The sequence below is a fragment of the Perca fluviatilis genome, chromosome 15, assembly GCF_010015445.1.
Source record: "Perca fluviatilis chromosome 15, GENO_Pfluv_1.0, whole genome shotgun sequence".
In the NCBI taxonomy this organism is placed as follows: domain Eukaryota; kingdom Metazoa; phylum Chordata; class Actinopteri; order Perciformes; family Percidae; genus Perca; species Perca fluviatilis.
In genome coordinates, this window is record NC_053126.1 from 6,631,448 (window position 1) to 6,649,958 (window position 18,511).

Sequence of the window (18,511 nt, forward strand, 5' to 3'; positions counted from 1 at the left end):
TTAGCTGCAAGTGCGGCGTGTGTAAGACACAAACAAACATAGCAGGGACTCAATTCTAGTTTATATAATGGATTGTTGCCACTGTCACACTGGGTTTGCTGATTGATGGAGAAAACGTTTTCTTTTAAAATAGAATCTGAGTTAAAATGTGTGTCTGAGAGGGCAGAGACCAAGAACAGTTTAACTGGTAATTCGGAGCTGTAAACCAGGAGAAAGACACTGGTTAGGTGTAATAGCAGTGGAGAAATTAGAACACTATAAAAAAAGCTCATAGCAATTACCAACACCAGATGACGCAGACGCACATAACCACCACTCTGTGTGCTTGTTAGTCCAGTAAATGAAGCAGAGCTGTTAAAATGAAGGAACTGTGAGGCTTGCGAGTACACAACCAGGCAAAATTGTTCTAAACCACACACACACACACACACACACACACACACACACACACACACACACACACACACACACACACACACACACACACACACACACACACACACACACACACACACACACACACACACACACACACACACACACACACACACACACACACACACACACACACACACACACACACACCTCTGAGGAATGTAAATTAAAAATTAGAGTTCATGTTTGTACAGTGTATGACTGTGTGGAGAGCTGGTTTTCTGTATTCCTACCACCATCGTTTTTTTATGAGAAGAAAAATATTATGACTACATACATTATATTGTCTATTTCCTCCTCTTTTCATTCTTATTCATTTCTTTCATATATCTCATTCCACTGCCGCAGGTCTTTTCTTTCCTACTCTCACAATGCTCAGGAAGAATTGTATACAAATCCACTTATCTTGATCTCTGCTCTCCTCCTTTCTTCCCCCTTATTTCTCCACTCTCAACCTCTGTGTGATATTTAAGAAATCAGCAAGGGATTACTCTTTCCCCACGTTCTTTAATCCACAGCTCTCATATTAGAAAAAAGGTTACTATAATTTCTTCGCTCTGACCAGCTTTCCCATCTCTGCCTGAAACTACTCGTTTTCCCCATGGGGGTCCAGTGGAGTTTTAATACCAACATTCCTCTGCTGTCTCCTTTCTCAGCTCTAAGTTCCCTCCTTCAGTTCTTGGCAAACCTCTCCTCCTAACTCCTCTCCACTCTGCTCCTATTCTCAGGTTCATAGAAACCTAACTGCCCTCTTCTTTCTCCTTCTAACTTTATTCCCATCCTATCTCATTCCCTCCCCTGTCTTTTTCCCTGGAGGCCCAGAGGAGTGTTATACTAGCATTCCTGCAGTGTTGTCACTTCCTGTCCCCGGTTTTATTCACTGCAATAATACATGCCTCAGACAGCTGGAGGTGGAGGTGTGAGAGGAACATTTACTCATGGGTCATGAACCACCAGTCCAGACAAATAGAGAGGCAGAGAGACCAAGAGAGTTCAAGTGATAGACGAATTAAGAAAAGAAAAATATCCAGTATTCTACTCCTTTAAAAAGGAATAGTTAAACATTTTGGGAAGTAGTTAATTGTTTTCTGCAAGAGTGATACAACGCTACAGCCAGCAGCAGGTAAGCTCAGCTTAGCATAAAGCGTGGAAACAGCTAGTCTGCCACTGTCCAAAAGATTTTAAAGTATGCCTACTAGCAGCTTAAAAGCTCACTTGTAAACAAGCTATATCTCATTTAATTTGTGCAAAAAACAAAATGTACAAATGAAAATTTGCAGCGCTATATGATGTGTGTGAAAACGGAGGAAGTGAAGACAGATGCACAGCTGTGGTTTGTGTGCGTTTTCAAGCTATGTAATGATGACCACAGCTCATTCACCACAATCAATACAGCATTTCAAATTTAAAGCTGGCTGTGCAAGAAAATAATGCAAAGAAAGCCACAGCAGATGGAGAAGAAATTAGACCACTAATGACTATTTAAGACGGTGACAGAAAGCAAGCAATTCTATGCAATGCTATTAAGAGGCAGCACAAACAAAGTGTGTGTGATCACAACAACTAAAAAAAACAAAAAATGAAGCTCAACACTGGCGATTTAAAGACCACACACACATTTCCTGGTCATGGTGATGTCAGAGGACAGCTGGTGGAGGGATTCCCGGTGATGATGTCATCCTCTCCTGACTAGGGACAGTTGTTGATAGAGCCCCTCTGGTTGTAACCTCATTATAAATGTGAGTATGTGTGTCTCCTCTGGATTAAGCTCCTTCCGCCCTGGCATCTGCTCATTGGCCAATATTAAAAAATATAAAAAGTCCTCAATAGTAGTGGGCAGATAATAAATGTTAATGTGTCACCCCACCTCCCTCCTTCTGCAACTGCCATGCTGTTGTGTTAAATACAGATACACACACTTGGTGTATAAATACGTAAAATTCACATGAGTACACAAACATGCAGTCACAGGCTCGTACAGCGCAAAAATATATGGATGCATCCTCTGGGAACAATAACTATCCACCGCAGATTTGCCAAAAATTTGAGCAGTGGCTAGTGGCTCTTCAAGGATATGCTTCGAGCTAAATGCTAAGGTCGTTTCAATAACAATGCAAACATGCTGACATGTAGCAGGTATATTGTTGCCATACCATGTTCACCATTTCAAATTTAGCATGCTAATATTTGCTAATTAATAATAAACACAAAGAGCAGCTATGGCTGAAAGAAATTAGTTTGTTAATTAGTTTCATCCTGAGGGGGACAAGAACGTACTAAATTCCACCACAATCCATCCATTAGTTTTTGGTATATTTTAGTATGAATCAAAGTGGTGGACTGTCCATAGAGCCACGATGCTAGGGTGGAGGAAAAAAAAAAGTCCTCTTTATTTTAAATTGGTTAATTGCCAGTTCCCTTGCTTAACTTATTCTGATTCCACTTCTGATAAAAATCATGAACTGATTGCCATTTCAAAACATGTCACATAAAGATATACTTAAATATAAGATGGGGATATAAAAAAAATACAGAAATGATAGATGAAATGCACTGCTGCAAATTCTTGGGATGCTTCGCCAAGAACATCAGAGGGTTCTTCCACAGTTCAAACACACACACACACACACACACACACACACACACACACACACACACACACACACACACAACACACACACACACACACACACACACACACACACACACACACACACACACACACACACACACACACACACACACACAGACTCAAAGCAAAGCAATTCAAAGGCCTTCACAATTCAATTAGGAGATGAAAATTGAAAGCATTAATTAAATTAACCACAGAAACTCATAAAACTCACACTCAGAGCTGTGTATAAATGGTCTTGGATGATACAGTGATGACAAATGTGCAGGGTGTTGCTTACAAAGTTATATCCAAGGTTCAGAAACAAGAATTCAACATGGGACACTTAAATCTTTGAGCAACACGTTGAATTACTCACTGGTTTAACAGTGCTGATCTATGCAAGGAAACCACGTAGAATAGCATGCAAAGATTTGCTGCATTGCTCACTAGAGAACCCTGAAATGCACACAATGGAGGCCTACAGTAACTCATAATCACTGAATCACTGTCTCTTTCTCAAACACACACACACACACACACAAGTGCGATTGCCCGGTGATGCAGAGAGAGAGCGTTAGCAAGGATAAAGCGATTTCACGGTCTGAATACAGACAAACAGAGGGCATTGTCCTCCATGTCGGACACACAGACAACAGCCAGCACACTCTCCAAATCACACACACACACACACAAATGTGACAGAAGATTGAATTGGACAGGAAGGAAGGACCACTAGATCCAAGGATGAATGTACGAGTTGACCACACACACACAAACACACACACACACACACACAAAAAAAAAACACACACACACACACACACACACACACACACACACACACACACACACACACACACACACACACACACACACACACACACACACACACACACACACACACACACACAGTCAGAAAAATTAAAAACTTTTAGTCAGACTTCAGACAACACAAGTAAAATTGGTTTTAGCTCTAAACTTCTGAGGCATTATCTGCGAGCATTTCTTTCCAACTCCCTTTCTTCCTTACACACATAGCAACACACACAACACACACACACACACAAAATCACAAACTCCTCAGACGTCTGGCAAAAGGCAGTCTACAACAAGACAAGCCAAACAACTCCACCCACCCACTAGACAAACAATCCCGTCTCATTTGCATCCTCTCCCTCAGCTAGTACCTCTCCACCCCCCCACACTTCCCTTTTCTGTCCCACTTGCTCAGTGACGACACGCCAGCAGTCAAACTTAAAAGACATACTTAATTGTCAAATACAAAGTTTATATACAACACTACAAACATTCATGGTCCCCAGATGATGAACTGCAATGACACTGATAACTGAGAAAACGTTCACTGTATAGCCCTACCTGTGCCGCCTCTAACTACAGCATACTATACAGACAGAAGGAGTAACAGACCATGTATTGAGTGACTTTGATAGCGACAGAAGAAATTGGTCCTGGTTGGAATCTAGGAGGTTCAGGATCGTGTTCTGGCAGGATTCGGGCCCATGTGAAGCCCCACGCCTTTTTGGACCGCGTACGAGTGTTGAGCAACTTTCATGGGCCAGCTGGTGGCCTGTGAGTTTCGCATCTAGGTCAAACTGCTTGTGGAAGCATTTTGCTAACTAATGAAAGCTTCTTTCAAAGTTACATTCTCCCTAGAGGAGAGATAGATCATTGGATGGGTTGCCATTTTACATATACGGCATCACCGAGCTGCTAGCAGGGCTGTTTCTTGCCATTATTTAGTTACATTATTTAACCTTTGTTAAAGTCAAAATCCAGGTTTACATGGATCTATATCAACAAAAAGGATTGATGTAAGTAGATCCAAACAAGATTATCTTTTATTGATGTATATATATATATATATATATATATATATATATTACATATATAACACAAACATACATTTGTCGGAACATTTACCTTAATAGGCCAATTATTAGCAGTGATGCAACTACCATTACGCTACGTTTTTCTTCTTGACTTTAATTCAGCCAACCGTCCCTACTAATTCAGCTCTTCAGGGATTGATTGTTTTTACACAACTTTGATTTGTCATTTCGGGGGAATGTTTTCTTTTGCCTTCCTCAACTCTACCACAGCCTCTCCACTCTGTTTGAGTCGGTAAGACCACACACCCTTTATCCCGACAGATAAACCCCCACCAACGTGTTGCCAACTGGACGGGTGTTATTGTGGGGGTGTGTGTGTGTGTGTGTGTGTGTGCCCATTCATCTGTAAGTTTGTGTAGGTGTGGGGGTGAGGAGACCGGCACGGACCAAAGGCTGGGTAAAGAGGAGGGAGAAGAGGTTGGGTGAGACAGAAAGAGCAGCATAGAGGAATTTTAAAATGGCCCTGCCATTCTTCAGGAATATCAATGAGGAACAAGTTATAGTCAGGCACAGAAAAACAGACAGAGATTGAGAGATTGCGGTAGGAGAGACACGATAGGAGGACAGAGAGAGAGAGAGAGAGAGAGAGAAAGATTAAAAATAGTAGGCAGTGAGAGAAAGACGTCTTTACTGTACAGGAAAGAAAGTTAAGACAGAGTTAGCAGGGAGTAGGCAGTGTGTGGGTGAGAAGAGGAAGAGGGAAGAGGCGTCTTCAACTATATTAAAATCCTACCAAGCAATTAAATATAATTAATTTAACAAAGTTTTGAAGTATTTTCTCTACAAATTAGCCTCCAATACAAACCACAGTCTGCGGAGCCAAGCACCAAAACAAATTAGTGTGACTTGATACAAATGAAAATGCGGGAAATTGTTGGGAAAGGGCAGGAAACGCTGTGGCTGCAGCACAATTGAAAGGGCATTGTGTGGCACAAAAGAGCACATGGGGAATTTACCGTTTCCATCACAAACTACAAACATTTGTTGACTTTGAGGATGGATAAACAATTCAAGATTCCTTCACATTAAGCTAAAGCAGCCGTCTGAGTCAATTTCTGAGGCCGCGGTGCGAACGACTTGAAAACGAATTTTCATTCTGTCACCGTTCAATTTTCCAAAAGTCCACGCTGTGTCATTGCAAAAGTGCATGACTCACAGTACAAAAGCACAGATTTAAGTCAAGCTGCGAGCCGGTGGTCACAGTGACCACAACAGTGGTCATCCGCCACCAAAATGGGAAGAAATACCAATAAAAAGAAAATGAAGCTTCTGATGTTATAGATACACACATTCTTCTGTCGAGAGACAGGATCCGATGAATCAGTACAACACAGGGTGATCAGTCAGCGTGGTGTGTGTGTGTGACCAACAGGATGTCAGACAGACAGAGGGGGAGCTGACAGCTGGAGCACACCCACAAACACACCGAGCAAAGCTCTGCTTTTTTTTTTTTTTTTTTTTTGTGTGTGTGTGTGTGTTGCTTTTGTGTGTGTGTGTGTGTGTGTGTGTCAATATTAGCACGTCCTCTGGCTGTTGCATTGCCGATACTGACGCTTCATGGTCACATAGTGTGACTCAGCATGTCCTGGATTGTCCAGATAATAGTTTCATACTGTTTAACGTATGTGTGTGTGTGTTTGTGTGTAACCAGCAGGTACTGTAGGCCTACTACTGTAAGTAGTATTTTCTGATTTTTTTGATGCATTTCTAGCAACAAACTATGGTATCTGACGTGCTGAGCTGCAGACTTTTAATGCCCTCAAGCACTTTTCATCCCTGGCAACTGCGCTGGTCGCCTTGGAAACCAATTCAAAAGCTTCCTTTATTAAGACTAGACTCAGCAACAAAGCTCTTACTCACCCAATCTGCACACACACACACACACACACACACACACACACACACACACACACACACACACACACACACACACACACACACACACACACACACACACACACACACACACACACACACACACACACACACACACACACGGAGGGTTAACCCAGGGCAGCGCAACATGCATTCTTCGACAGAAGACAGACTACTCAAGATCGACCCACCACCCCCACACATGATCTCTCTCAACATACACACATACGCAAAAAAGCTCCACACCACATTGTCCCCCTTCCCTCTGCTGAGCCCCAGTCTGTGGTCGAAGCAGTAACTCTCAGGGCGTAATATGACTCTGCCTTTATAAACACGCAGCGAGTGAGAGACGGAGAAAAAGCAAAGAACAAGTGAGAAACTCGAGCAAGAGGCTGAAAGAGAGGAGACGAGGTGTAATCACGCCAAGACGGAGAACAGAAGTTCAAAGTCACTGTGCAATTTTCAAGCGTTTCTTTACTCCTGAGTGAATAAACCCCTACGTCTACTCGGCCAAACTCTCTCTTCAGTTTCTTTTTGTCTCTTACTACCTCTCGACACACACAAAGTGTATGCTGCTCATGCGTCAGTGTGTGTGAGAATCAAACCACACATCTGGCACCAACACTGGAAGTGTGTGTGTGTGTGTGTGTGTGTGTGTGTGTGTGTGTGTGTGTGTGTGTGTGTGTGTGTGTTGTGTGTGTGTGTGTGTGTGTGTGTGTGTGTGTGTGTACTACAGTTCTAGCAGGTATGCTGGCAAGCATGTCTAGGTCAAACCCAAGTCAGTAAGTCTGTGAGATTATCAGGGAATGTGAACGTACACAAAAAAAACAACATTACTTATTCAAAAACGAAGGCTTCGTTTCAACTAAAGCAGATTTTCAGAACAAAATTGAGGTGAAGTTTGGAAGGCCTGAGATTAGAGCTGAGAAGGTTAGTCGACTCATCGATAAGTCAATCAACAGAAAAAGAATCTGAAACGGTTTTGATAAAAAAGGTTTCATCGTGTCATCGTCATTTTTCAGGATTTTTTTTTTTACAACCAGTTTGTTCTTTGGTCTTCTTCCGTGTTGCCCATAGACAGTATATAATGGACCAAACGACCTCGTTGCTCTGGACGGAGACCAGTGAAGGCTGTTAGAAGCACTTTTCCGGTGATGGCCAGCTTTACTGCGCAGCCTCCAACTGAGAGAGACAACGTAGATGTGACGTGAGCAACGTGTCTGAAAGTTGGAAGTCTTCTGGTAGCTGTGCCAACAGAAACCTCAATCATTCCCAATCTTACAGAGACAGAGAGTATAGGTATATGTAAGGAGATAACATGGGCACAGGCTAATTATTGCTAACTAAAATTCTAGTTAACATTAGTAATTAATCCTAAACAGCTCATGTAAGTCGAAACTGCCTGCAAGCTTATCCTGTACTATACGGTAATTCCTCTACTATGTGACACACTCGTTAGCCTATTTTTACAAAAGGTGTTGCCTCATCGTTTTTAACCATGTCACCCGATGTATTATGTCATTTTTGACTTCGTCTCACTCGTCATACCTCGCTTCACTAAACAAAAAAGTATATAAAAAAATAAATAAATAAGATGGTTTCTCCAATCATGCTTGCTGTGATGTGCATAACAACCGCTTAAAAGTGACCTAATGCGGTCGTTCCTGACCTTTCTGGCCCGAAAAAAACAACAAAGCAATGTCCACTGGCAACGCTTCGGCAGACTGTAATAGTTATGAGAAGTTCGACAAAAGATCATTTTCTTCCTCAAACTGTTTCATCGGAATGATTTTAGAGGCATAAAGCCTGAAACGCTGACATCGAATGCAATGCAATTTGTGAAACAAGATACTTTTGTAGTTTTACTTTTGTCAACTTTTCACATATTCTCTGTGGGGATGCATGCTGACTTTCCAAACATTTTCCAACAGCAGCTGGGACCTTGTTAAAAAGCAGGATGACTAGTCTGAGCTCTGTGGTACCAGTCATTTTGTGAGAGTAGGTATAGCTGTGTAGTGGAGATTTTGTTTTCCTCCCCTTCCATCTCTTTTGCACTCCCTTGTCTCCGCTGCCTCCGTTTATCTCCCTCTATTCCCTCCTTTCATTTCACCCCTCCATCCATCTCGCTCTGGGGTGCAAGTGCCTGGTACCACCAGTCTCTCTCTGAAAGAGTTGATTCTCCAGCCTAATGCATCAGCACATAACACACAGCCGCAGCGAGACTCCCTTTACTCACTGATAAACAGTTGCTATGAACATGCATTTAGATTTAAACACAGACATGTTTGTGTTCATGAATCCTGTTACATGCTCCCCACTGCAGACGCCTGTACTACGAAGCAAGACTTGGCGTTAGCGAGCTAACTTCAGGTTCAACCCAGGGTTTCTTGTATCACGACGGTGGATCGCTTGTTACCGGATTAAATCGCCGTGGTAACTTATGCTGAACGCCTAACCTGCTTGGGAGCAGGTTATGTTGGAGATTAGAGATCAACCGGTGTAAAAGCACCGCCTACTGACCAATCAATACTCGACTGATAACGGCGTCACCGTTCTTAGAAGATCCGGTGGAGCTCGGTGTGCGGGGAGAGAGAGAGGTGTACTCAGAAAAATGTAAACATTTAGAGACTGACAACCCCGTTAACATTCCCTGATGGGTAGCTTTATGAAAGCTATAGATTTTCAGCGCAGGGAATTAGGCTACGTATAGGTTATTTGGCGGCTTCTTGAGCCGTGTGTTGCCAATGCGCACATCGGTTAGAATTATGTTTTAAAGTGCCCATATTATGAAAAAAACACTTTTTCTGGGATTTGGGGTGTTCTTTTGTGTCTCTGGTGCTTCCACACACATACAAACTTTGAAAAAAATCCATCCATGCTGTTTTGAGTGAGATACGGTTTCTGAATGTGTCCTGCTTTCAGTCTTCTAGTGAGCTGTTCAAAATCGGCCTCGGACTGTGACGTCACAGTCCGAAATGAGCTGGCTAACCACAACCGTTAGTAGACGCGCGTAAGCGTTAAGCGGCGTAATGCTACGTTAGCTAGTCGGTTAACGCTAGCATGCTACGTCGTTCTCAATAGCAAAGCACTGCTACAACACACACAAGTTCACCATAATCTACAAAAGAACTACTTACATGTGCGCCCTCATTTAGAAGTCTCCCAGCTAATCCTGCCTTGTAACTGACCAAAGTTGGAGAAACAGGCTTTCTTTTACAGTCTCTAGAGTTAGCTAGCTGACATGCTCTACATCTGAGCTACTGCGCATGTGCGAGTGCAATCAAAGATAGTACAGAAGAAGAAGATGAAAAGAGGTCTCACTCTGTAGCTAAAACAGAAACCAGGTGAAAAGAGGATCTGCAGCAGTGAGAGAGAGCTGTGCAGTACAACAACAAAATGTGGTTTTTTGAAAATTAAACCATGTAAACCTATTCTGGTAAAACCTTAAAATACAGTTATGAACCTGAAAATGAGCATAATATGGGCGCTTTAATATTTTTTTATTTGCTCTCACGATCACTTACCAGTGCTGGGGTTGCAACTGAAATAATAGGCTAAAGCAACACCAGTTTATGGAAAGCACAAGTGTAATTATGGTCAGAATTTGGGCCTGACTAATGGGGAAGTGATATTGATATGCGTTGTGATTTAAGCATATACAGCGTCGGCTATTTTTTTTTGCCAGCTTTCCTTCCCGTTTTAGGAAGCAGCGACTGTATTGCGTTTTGCCTGGAAAACCGTGTCTGTGTTCTTCATATTTATGTAGAATAATAATTTGCTCTTCTTATGTAAAATGTGCGGCTCTGGCAGATGTTTGCGATTGGTCGCGCTGTGCGAACCCCGCCTCTTTTATGTGAACGCGCACGCCGCTGGATTGGGAGCCCTGGGTTGACTGAACTAGTTGATAACCACCATCATGACACAGCTTATGCGGGACCGCGGTTGTTAGGGTTAGTGAAGCCGAGTAACTGAAATAAATCCAGGGCATGTTGGTCGTATTTCGTAGTACGGGCCTCAGGTCTAACACTCACTAACGAAAACACGCGAAGCCAAACGTGAATCATGGGAGGCAAACATGCGAAACAAACGCCGTTAACCTATGCTTTAAATCTTCGATCTTCATTTTCTGAAGGATGATGGTGCTTGACCAGTAATTAAGCGGAATATCCAACTCTGAGCAAACCTACTTACAACAACAGAGCAGCAGACTGATAGTTCGCCCGCTATTAACTACACAACCGTCACGGTAAGCATGACAGAGCTGGTGGCCATAAAAGATTAGCGAGATCAACAACATGTCAGAGTTGTGTCATGTGGACAGTGCTCGGGCATCCGAGCTGCTGGAATTTCTGACACACTGACCAAATTATGGTTCTGCTGCAATGCATCCCCACGAGCCAAACCGATGCTCATTTCCAGCAGAGCTCCACTCAATCTTCCATCTTATTCTGTGTTGCTCTAACAGACGCAGTCTTGCACTGCCACTGTCGGGGGGCTGGGGCTTAAGATTCCCACTGACCACAACCTCAAAAAAAATTGCATTTATGGTATTCTGGGCCTCCGAGGATGGAAGCATCTGCCAAATAGCGTATGTAATGATGTTGTTGTTGTTGTTGTTTTTCCGTAGTGGTCTTATCTTAATAGCTCTGGCCAGCAGGCCTATCGGCTAGGATGACACTTTACTCACTCAAGTTAACTGCAGCGATCTGGAGGTGCTGGCAGCTTTACAACGGAGTACAGTAGGGCAGGAAGACAAGCAGTCAGATGATCACACAGGTGTTAAACACTTTGATTGTATTATCTAAACCACTTAAAGCTATAGTGCGTAGTTTCTGTGTCCCCTGTTAGGAATTCTAAGAAATGATGCAGTTGCTTGTAGCCAAGGAGGACATGGAGGATTAAAAAAAAAAAAAAACATGGACTCTTCAGAAGAGGTCATTTTCTTCACTTGATTTTTGGCGTGCGAAAGCCTCCGGACGACACCAGTTTCTGAACATAGCCATACTGAGAAATCCAGAGAGAGTTGTGTGGAGCTGATAGTCTTAATTAGCTTTGTATCAACTGATTTGGCAATGGCTTGAATGTAACAGACATTCATTAATATATAAAAAGTGACGCACTAAAACTTTAAAAAGGTGCCCTGCCATACAAAACCGTTTTTGCTTGCATTTTTTTAAATCTGTTAGGTCCATATGTGTTTGTGTTATGTTGTGAATGTGAAAATGAACTGCTACCTCCTGGAGATAAGTGGAGCAATCAGGCCAATTCCAAAAGTCTGACATCATATTGCCTGAGCTCATTACTATTCATTAGCTAGCCCAGTTGGGCTGGATAAAGGATTCTGACAGCCAGGCTCTCATTGGCTAGCTGTTAGCCAATCAGATTCAAAACAGCTTAGCTTGTTGAATATTAATGAGAACTGGCAAAAATCGAGCGCGGTCTTCCTGCAGGCTTTCTATAATCACGCTAGAATGACTTGAAACAAGGTAACCAAGGCATTTGTTTCCACAAAAAATGTTACAGAGTCCGTGGTAGACCTTCAGACATTACCACAAAGTAATGAAATACGTGTGGCAGGGCACCTTTAAGCAGAAATTATGCTGAAAGCGAGTGCACCTGAAATGTCAACTGCATAGGAGAAACCGTGTGCTCACACACTACTTCAGTAAGTACTGGGAGGCCTACTAGAAATCGTGTTTCCAATGTACAGCTTGGGTAATAATTTTAACGTTGACTTTAATTTATCTTTCAAATGGAGGGATTGTTTGCAACCTGCCTGGTTACCTCATGCTAAGACTACTTTATATAAATGACCCCGAATTCCCAGATATAAGACACGTATAAGACATGACATTTTACTATAATTCAAAAGCTCAATGGCCACAGCTATTCAAATAAACCCCAGAAAAAAAAAAAAAAAAAAAATTACATTTCCTCAAACATTGTCAGTTCAGAAGGAAATGAAGTCGTCTTCAGTTAAGTGGTGCAGACAGTGCAACTTCCCACAGAGACCGAGAGCAGACGCAGCAATGCACTGCTCTACTAAACTGGTGTTACATAAACAGCTCTGCTGTAGTTACATCTGATCACTATTTCCTCAACACTCATAAAGCACTATGAGGCAAAACTGAATTAGCTTCAAAAAGGTTTTTATGAAATAAAATAAATTGTAAAAAATTAATATAAAAACCATAACATTAAAAAAAATGTTACGAAGGTTGTTAGGTATTTAAATAAATAGCGTGGCTCCTTGTGTAGGCATGGGGATGTTCAAATGACATTAAGATTCAGTAGTTCTCATCCTACAACCTGCACAAGAGACAAAATATTACACATGAATATGAAAAAAAAAGCATGACGGATGAAACACTGACTTCTGTTACCCTCAACCCTACAGCGGAAGACAACGCAGTAGCTGCACTGCAGTGCTGATGTATAGATAAACAGAGCGGCACTTCAAAGATGACAAAACCAGTTTCTGTACTCTACCAGCCACTGATCAGGGGTTCTCTTTGTCCTGCAATCTGCAGTCGGATGGATTTTGGGACGCATAGTCAGTTGTGACAACTAGAGCCTAAAAATAGCACATCGTCAAAATACATTCTTATAATTTGTTTGATAAAAACATATAAAGACACTTTTTTTGTGCTAGCCCATTTCTGATTTGTTTGTTCTGATTAATACAGTGTAACCACTAAGAGATTATGGACTTGTGGACTGGACTGCAAGCTGATTGATTGGTTGAACTACATTATTCTTAGTTTTATTATATGGGATTCAGACAATTTATTGATTGAAATTGCCATATCAGTAAACTTGGATCGGTAAGAGATTCATAAAGTTGATTATTTCAAAAATTCAGTTTATCGACTAGCCTTACTGGGATTGACCCCCCCTTCTCTTCAATGCATGAGCTCAGTGATAATAAAAGGATACACTTTGATGGCTCCTGACTTTGTCCCGATGGCCATAAGTTCCAGCTTGGGGTCAAAGGCCAAAGCACTGGGCTGATGAGGGAACCCATGCTCCACAGTCTAAAAGAGAAACATAGAGCAAAAGAGTGGGAACGACAAACAGACGAGAGAGAGAGACACAATAACAGATGACACAATAAAGAAGACAATAAAAAAAATTGTATTCATTTCTTTTCTTCCTCGGCCCTGTCTGTGAGTGTGCGTGCACACTTATGCCTGTCTGACCGTAAAGTCAGAGAGGCGTCTAAAAGGGAGGACACCCTTAATAAAGTTAGAGGAAAGTTCTTAAAAAGGCACTGAGGGCAGCAGCATTGCTTTATTACAATGCTCTGCAGACTTTGTTAAATGGGATTAATGTAAATTCACAGCTTTTCTTTCTGCCCATGTCAGGAGAAGGTGAAATAGCTGGGAATGCATTTAAAGGTCCCATGGCATGAAAATTTCACTTTATGGAGTTTTTTTTAACATTAATATGAGTTCCCCCAGGCTGCCTATGGTCCCCCAGTGGCTAGAAATGGTGATAGGTGTAAACCGAGCCCTGGGTATCCTGCTCTGCCTTTGAGAAAATGAAAGCTCAGATGGGCCGATCTGGAATCTTCTCCTTATGAGGTCATAAGGAGCAAGGTTACCTCCCCTTTCTCTGCTTTGCCCACCCAGAGAATTTGGCCCACCCATGAGAAAGAGACATCATGGCTTTCAAACGAGTAAAGTGGCAGTTGGTCAAGGCCACACCCCCACCCTCCACCTTGCCCCCCCTCTCTCCTCCTTAATAGCTACAGACACATAAATGGCACATACTAAGGAAAGTTCATTGTGGGACTGGCTCTAGTGGCTGTAATTCTGCACCAAGGCTGTTAAATTTCGGGAAAGAGACTTCAGATACAGTATTAGGGGACCACTAAGGTCTATATAAAAGAGACTTCAGATACAGTATTAGGGGACCACTAAGGTCTATATAAAAGAGACTTCAGATACAGTATTAGGGGACCACTAAGGCCTATATAAAAGCATCCAAAGAGCACCATGTCATGGGACCTTTAAATGTACAGAGAGAAGAAAGAAAAAAAAGAGCAGAAACTTTGCAGAGATATAACTTAACCTATTTTAAACGGGGGTCTTTTAAATGTGAGTGGGCTCAGCGTCCAAGAAATTTGGAAATGAGATATTTAGTTGGAACTCAGTTATGAGGTAAAACATTAACTCTGTTTCTTTAAAGTGCCAGTCTGATCAAACACACAGAGTCACATCAAAGTAACAGTCCTGTTGAGAGACCACCTTTGGGACAGTTGGGGCAGCTGGTGCCAAACCTTTAAAAAGTGTGTGTGTGTGTGTGTGTGTGTGTTGTCACAGTGCAACAAACAGTTCATAGCCTTTGAAGGCATTGACTTTGTATGTGAGTACAGAGAGAAAATCAATCGGCAACTGTTTTGATCATCAGTCAATGAATAGTTTCAGTGACTTTTTTTTTTTTTTTTTTTTACAAAAATGTCACAACTTTTCTTGTTCCAGCTTCTCAAATGTGAGCGAAAAGTTGCAGTTTTTCCTTCTTCTTGTGATAATAGCAAATGAAAAGTTTGTCTTTGGTTTTTGGACTATTTGTCCAACAAAATAAGCAATCAGAATATTTCACTTTTAACTGATAGACATTTGGGATATGGATAAAGCAATAATGAAAATAATTGTCAGTGTTGGTCCTACTTTCACATCTATAAGTTTGCACCAATTCTGAGAAGAATTATTTTGTTGCCACCAACTAGGCTAACCCCTTCTGCTGGATATCCCGACGTGAAGCAACAACTACGGTACAAAAATATGCATCTTGGCTGCACAATTAAACATACAATATAATGAAGTTAATCTGGAATATCTAACTTTCCAGGCATTCTTGCCATTTGCGATGGCAAAACAAATGAAATCATGGAAAGCCTTGAGTACTGGGTATCCTGCTTTGTACTGAAATACAACACATTTAATTGATTTATTTTCCAAGATGTGAAAGAAAGATCTGTTTCATGCGATTAAAGAAGAAAAATCACATTGCAAATTGATTGACTGATTTTAGTTGAAATAAGGCGAAATAATACTGCTAATCACTTTGCTAATACAATGCAGCAATACATTTTCTTCACATTTCTGCTGTATTATCTGCATTCCTAAATAATCTTGTTGAGTGGGGTTCGTCATGTATGTCATAAGTCATGTGTGTCATGCGTCATTATCACAGCGCGTGATAAATTGTGGCTTTCAACATCTAAAAGCTGTGCAGACAGCGGCCTCACCAAACCTGAGTTCAAGGCCACAGCAGTGCTCAAACTGTTTATTTGCACAGTAGTCTATCTATCTACACTACCGGTCAAAAGTTTGGGGTCATTTAGAAATTCCCATTCCAATCCATCCAATCCATTGCTTATATAATTGCAAAAGGGTTCTCGACTGTTGTAGAAAGAAGTGGCTGATCTTTAATGCAATATCTACATTGCACATTATCAGCGACCATTCATCAAATGTTCCAAAGGCACGTTCTGTTACTAATCTGATATCATTTTAAAAGGCTTACTGAGAAAACATTGGAGAACCCTTTTGCAATTACGTAAACACATAATGTAATCTGGAAACTGCTGCCCTGGTTAAAAAAACAACAACAATGCAACTGATCTCAGCTGGTATTCTGTCTATAATGGAGTGGAATGGAAATTTCTAAGTGACCCCAAACTTCTGACCGGCAGTGTACGTGTGTAGACCATGTTGGAAACACTGGCCTACAGGTCATCCAAAAAGACAACCTGCAACTGATATTGGATGTGCACAACTATCAATACAATCCATGGATTTCAAGGTACTTTTAGGCTCCCACCAGTTTGGCAACAGTGGTCAAGGTGAAAACATGAGGCTATCTGAAAGTGCAGCTGGGTAATAAGGACATCTCAGCACTGCTGGCTAGTGAGTAAGAAGGGGAAGGCTGATAAGACTTCAAGAAGCTGAGGTTTAGATCCATGTGGATGTGATGCCAGAGTTGCATGAAATCTGACACTCACGGTTTCACCCATAGACCCTTAAAACACTGAAACAAGAAGAGGTCTGAACTCTCAGCACCACAAAAGCAGCCAGGAACACATCTTTTACATACAGTGTCGTCCTGGTTTCAGTGAAAAACCTACGAAAGGGGATACGAGAGTTAAAACTGTCACCACACTGACAGCCATCTTGATCAAAACCTGAATGAAATATGGGTCACACTGCTCACAACAAGCGTCAAACTGCTGCAACACAACTCAAACTGGCCGTGTTAATGTGAAGCCAGATAATGCCCATCGGTGACATAATCAGTTGTTGATGGTTAATTACACTAATGTTAGGTCTACAACGACAGGTCCTTGGTTGCTGTTCACTTTGAACGCGGGCCTCGTTTGGGTGAAAGCCAATTAACACGCCGTGGAAACAACTGACCCCCGCACACACATCAACAAAGCACCCTGCATGCGTCCAGGTCCAGCATGCAGCGCAAACCATCAGAAGCAGTTCTTTTTCAGTTTCTAGCTGGAAACAGCAACAGAGAGGAGCGGCCGGGGGGCAAATGCTGCAGTGAGCTCGACTTAAAAATCTGGTCCCGTTTTGAGATAACTAGCGTTAGATAGTTTTGGGGTAGCAGCAGAAGAGGAGAGAAGAGGATTAAAACCCCCTCTCCCTCCCTCCCTCCCTCTCCTCCGTCCCGTTACTTTACCTTGTTGAAGGCGAAAAGCTCCTGTTTTATCTTCTCTCTCTGTGGGTCGGTGCCCTGCCGACGAAACCTAAACTTCATCATCTTGAAGCCGGGCAGTGGGCAGGCAAGGACTGGGGGTGGGACGGAGAGGAAAACACGGAGATAACAACCCGGGGTTCTCGGCGGCTGGAGAAGCGGTGCAGCGCAGTCGGACGATGCTAAGCTAGCTAACCGAGTAGCCCATGCAGGCTGAAAGCGGGGCTGCGGGTGCTGCTGCTGCTGCTGCTGCTGCTGCGGGTTGCGGCTGTCCTCCCTCCTCTCTCCCTCCTGGTGCTGTTTAGGTCGTGCTGGGTTTGACCACAGCCCCCACCTCTTCCCGGTTCACACGGAGCCCGTTGTTGTCAACCAATGAAATCGAAGAAATCTGCGAGCAATTACTCAGAAACGCCCACACAGCCAAGCGCTCCGGAGGGGGATGTTCGGTTTGTAGCACAGTACACACCGGATGCACGTCCCACTTACATCATCAATACCCATCGTCAATACAAGGCGTTAAACGGTGAGTCCCTTATGACTTTTTTTAAATTAACCAAATTCACACGAGAGTAATTAATGCCACGAACTTTAATGTACAACATTATTCACATGCATTAGATATGTACAACAGCTATTTACAAAAATATATACATTGTACAAATAATAATCTTAATTAGTGCAGAGTTCAGTGATGTGGCCTTTAACTGTGTGCCAAAATATTCTGCTGTGTTTCCCCTGTCATGACTTCCCTACGGAAGAGGATTAGGGCCATTGGTGAAAAATTTATTTGAGTTCTGATTTAATTCTCAGTATTCTGAGTTTAAAGTCAGAATTTTGAATTCAAATACATTTTTCACCAGTGGCCCTAATCCTCTTCCATACTTTCCCTTGATTTCATGATAGCAAAGAAAATGAGAAAAAAAATATTTTAAAATGTGGCCCGTTCCTGTGCCTGCCTTCTCTTGTT

General features: G+C 42.2%; 1 protein-coding gene across 1 annotated transcript in view; it reads right to left on the reverse strand.

Annotated features, from left to right (window-relative positions):
- llgl1 (LLGL scribble cell polarity complex component 1) overlaps positions 1-17,812 on the reverse strand; it is a 41,976-nt gene extending 24,164 nt beyond the window's left edge. The window contains exons 1-2 of the mRNA XM_039824026.1: positions 17,530-17,812; positions 13,771-13,868 (exon numbers count right to left, since the gene is read on the reverse strand). Of these exons, the coding sequence (XP_039679960.1) occupies positions 13,771-13,868; positions 17,530-17,610 (179 nt within the window). The 5' untranslated portion in view covers positions 17,611-17,812. The remainder of the gene's footprint in view (positions 1-13,770; positions 13,869-17,529) is intronic.
- Positions 17,813-18,511: the final 699 nt, after the last annotated feature.